Source organism: Chrysochloris asiatica, unplaced genomic scaffold (genome assembly GCF_000296735.1).
Source record: "Chrysochloris asiatica unplaced genomic scaffold, ChrAsi1.0 scaffold00374, whole genome shotgun sequence".
Classification (NCBI taxonomy): Eukaryota; Metazoa; Chordata; class Mammalia; order Afrosoricida; family Chrysochloridae; genus Chrysochloris; species Chrysochloris asiatica.
In genome coordinates, this window is record NW_006408892.1 from 117,824 (window position 1) to 121,996 (window position 4,173).

The 4,173-nt window shown below is 47.2% G+C and overlaps 1 protein-coding gene across 1 annotated transcript in view; it reads right to left on the reverse strand.

Annotated features, from left to right (window-relative positions):
* Positions 1 to 2,675: 2,675 nt before the first annotated feature.
* NXNL1 (nucleoredoxin-like 1) overlaps positions 2,676 to 4,173 on the reverse strand; it is a 15,437-nt gene continuing 13,939 nt past the window's right edge. Inside the window, 1 exon segment of the mRNA XM_006876322.1 lies at positions 2,676 to 3,047. Within this exon segment, the coding sequence (XP_006876384.1) occupies positions 2,676 to 3,047 (372 nt within the window).

Here is a 4,173-nt window from a genome sequence, read left to right on the forward strand (position 1 = left end):
TCTGTTGTACATAGAGTCTCTATGAGTCGGTACCGACTCTTTGGCACCACCAACAACAACATGCATGTGAAAGTTGTACAATGAATAAGGAAGACTGTAGAAAACCCAGTACATTTGAACTATGTATGGTGTTGGAGAAGAATATTGAAAGTATCATGGACTTCTAGAACAAACAAATCTGTCTTGGACGACGTACAACCAGAATGTTCCTTAGAAGCGGGGATAGTAAGACTTCATCTCTCATACTTTGGACATAATGTCAGGAGGGACCAGTCCCTGGAGAAGGACATCATGCTTGGTAAATTGGAGGGTCAACAAAAAAAGAGGAGACCCCCACAACAAGACAGATTGACACTTTGGCAGCAACAATGGGCTGAAACATAACAAAATAGATAGTGTTTTGGGAGTTGGAGCCAGAGAGAGGGCACCTAACAACAATTCATTCAGGTCAAAGCGGTCATTGTTATGCAATTATAATGACAACTCATACTCATGTGGTTTGGTCTACATGTCCTGGAAGTATCTGCTGTTGCTGCCAGTGTTGTTGTAGTCACTGGTTTTCTGATATCCTCGCTATAATTTTGTGGTAAGTAGCATTTTGAACCTATACCAAATAATGTTGTATGAGAATGAAGTAGTAATTCAAGGGAAAAAAGGAGAAATTTTTTTAAAAAGTCTTCCACTCAGTTATTAATAATATTATAACTAATAATACTATGATTCAATGTAGAATTACAAACATGAAAACTTTGTTGCCAGATTCATATAATCAAAGAAACATTTAAGCAATTTATAACTATATTTATTACGTATGATTCTATGATTAAAATTGATAACAATCATTGCCGAGGATTCTGTGTGGAGTCCTGGGATGGTGCTGTAGGATAAGCATTGGACTGCTAATCACAAATTCAGTGGTTCAAACCCACTAGCTGCTCCTTGGAAACTCTATACAGTATTCAACACAAGATGGATTCTGTATGGTGTGGTATGGGAAGAGGTCCTCAATGGGGGAGGGGGGGGTGACGCCATGAGTTATGGCATTAAGTGACCCTAACCCTAGTGGCACTATTGAAAAACAGCCAATTTGTTGTTGTTGTTGTTGTTAGGTGCCATTGAGTAGGTACCGATTCATAGCAATGCTCTGCAAAACAGAACAAAACACTGTCTGGTCCTGTATCATCCTCACAATTGTTACTATGTTTGAGCCCACTGCTGTTGCCACTGTGCCAATCCATCTCATTGGAGGGGGGTCTTCCTCTTTTTCTTCGACCCTCCACTTTACCAAATATGATCTCCTTCTTCAGGTACTGGTCCATCCTGACATGTCCAACGTATGAGAGATGAAGTTTGGCCATCCTGGCTTCCAAGGAGCATTCTGGCTGTACTTCTTCCAACACAGATTTGTTCTTTTGGCGGTCCACGGTACTTTTAATAGTCTCCTCCAATTAGTCTAAAGGAAAAGGATTTTTTATTAAAATAATGTTGTTGTTAGGGCCGTCAAGCTGGTTTTGACGCATAATGATGCTCTAAGGGGCTTCTGAGGAACAGCTGGTGTGTTTGAACCACCAACCTGGGCGGTTAGATGTTATGTGCTAAATCACTGTTCTGAACTCAGCACGTATTCATTCATTAATTAGTCTAAACAACCGGAAGAGGTGTATCTAGGATGATTTCATTTTATGGAAGGGGAAACTGAGCCTCAGATGGGTTAAATTACACTATGAGAGAAGGCAGGGCTGAACCCAGGTATTCAGTGCAAACTTCTTGTTAGGTGCTGTGGAGTCAGTTCAACTCCTAACTACCCCTTATACGTCAGAGGAAAACACTGCCCAGTCCTGCGCTGTCCTCACAATGGTTGCTGCCACTGGGTCAACCCATCTCTTTGAGGGTCTTCCTCTTTTTCACTGACTCTCCACTCAACCCAGGATGAGGGTCAAACTTGTTAAGTACCGTGGAGTCAGTTCTGACTCATAGTGACCCTGTACAGGGTTTCCGAGGCTGTAAATCTTTATGGAAGCAGAAAGCCGCATCTTTCTCCCGAGAAATGGCTGGCAGTTTCGAACTGCCAACCTTGACGTTAGCAGCCCGATTCGTAACCACTACGCTACCAGAGCTCCTTGAGGGTTAAATTTAGCAGACAATTAATTTCGCAAACAATGACGTTGACGCAGAGTGAGATTTAATTTCACGTTTATATTCACACCATTAATAACCCCTGTTCCCTATGCCTCAAATATTTCCAGAGACCCAGGAAAAGCGCACCTGGCTTCACAGCCCTAGTCCCTACCCCACCTGGGGGACTCTCAATGCAGATCCCCTTCCCACCCCGTTCTATCTCTCCCATCTCTCCCGGGACTTCTTTGGAGGGGGGTCTCATCAGAGAATCCCCCCATCCCTCTCTCTCCCTCTAGAGATTCAGAACACTCCCCGACCCCTCCCGCTCCTGGGGGTGAGCTCAAAACGGATGCCCTCTTTCACCCTGTCATGGCCGTGTCCTGGGATCTGCGACCCTTAGAACCGAACCCCGATCTCTTCAGATTCGGCCCTCTCCTGTTCCGCCCTTTCACTCTAGGAGACTGGGATCCACCCCTCGGCTCCGCCCTTCTGGGGGGTGTGTCATCATCGATTCTTCACCCCGCCCCACCCCGCAACTGGAAAAAGCCACCCCCCTCTCACCCGCCCTCATAGGGAATATTTTTAAAATCCCCAGCCCCGCCCACCCCTAGTCCAAGGGTCTCAGAACAGCCCCTGACCCCGCCCTCTCCCCCGGCTCCGCCCCCAGGACCGCTTTGAGGCTCCGCGTCTACGCGGTACTTGTGGCGCCGAAGCGGGTCGGTGAGGCTGCGTGGAGTTGGGTCGTCCAGGTCCTCGGGTTGCAGGAAACTGCGGTCCAGCAACTCCGCCGCCTCCTGCCATTTGGTGAAGCAAGCGGGGCCCAGGCGGCGAATCTCGTCCACAGCGTCTCGTGTGAGCACATCACCTCCGGGTTTGAGCACCACGACCGTGGGCAGGCGATCCACGGAGAACTGGCGTCCCAGGTCCATGTGGAGGCGGGAGATCAGGACGCGGGCCTGGGTAGCACCCAACCCAAACCTCCTCCAAGAACTAATGGTGCCAGCCACGGGGCGACGATGGGGACAAGCGGGGACCAAGACAGGTGCGGCCTGTTTATAGTTCTTCAGTACCCTGGGTACAGCCCCACCCGGGGACCTTTGCAGGTGCTGCGCCCTCACCTGGAACAGCCCCCCAGACAACCTCGGCTAAAGATTGAGGCAGACATCATGAAACCTATCCTAACTCTTCGTTTTTCCTCTACTGTGCTAGCATTTTCCTTCCTGGTTCCCCTTAGAATTCAACACAGGCATACTTTGTTAGATTCTCTTGTTTATCTTTTTCTCCCCAACAGAATTTCAGCTCCACAAAAGCACAGATTTCCACCCTGTTCACTGATGATCCCAGTGCCTGGAAAGATGGGCTCAATGTAAAAGCTCAGGAAAGGTTTGTGGGATGAATGAATGAATGCTGATTAGCTTTTGTTATGTTAATGAGGCTATATCAGTGCAGTGTGTCCTAAACGTATCTCACATGGAGATATAAAAAAAGCAGTTTAGGCACCTAGAGAGAAGTACAAATGGTGGAGAGACAGACTCCACATGAAGATTGCCAAGGAGTCAGGGACAGCAGGGCTGCAGACGCTGAGGAAAGGCTTCTAGAGTCAGTGCCTTGAACTGTGGCTTCTTGTCCCTTGAACTGTGGCTTCTTGTCCCTTGAACTGTGAGAAAATGAATTTCTGTTACAAAAGCACTAAGAAACTAGGTCATACAGTGAAATTTGAATTTCAACTAAAAATATATATACATATACTGTAAGTTTGCTATTAGAAAGTCTGGCAATCTCCTTCCAAAAAAAGCAGCCACTGGGAGTGCCTGGGAGTCAATTCCAGCTCCTAGTGACCCTGCGCAGGATCTCTGGGGCTGTGAATCTTTGCAGGAGCAGGGAGCCTAGTCTTTCTAGGGTTTGAGCTGCCGGCCTTGGGCTTGGGGGCCCAATTCATAACTACTACACTACAAACAAACAGCTTAAAATGGCCACAGCCAGCCTTGAACTGTTTATTAATAGGGAAAAGGCCAGCACCAGGTGAGGAAAGAGAGAGAGTTTAAAAAAAAAAAA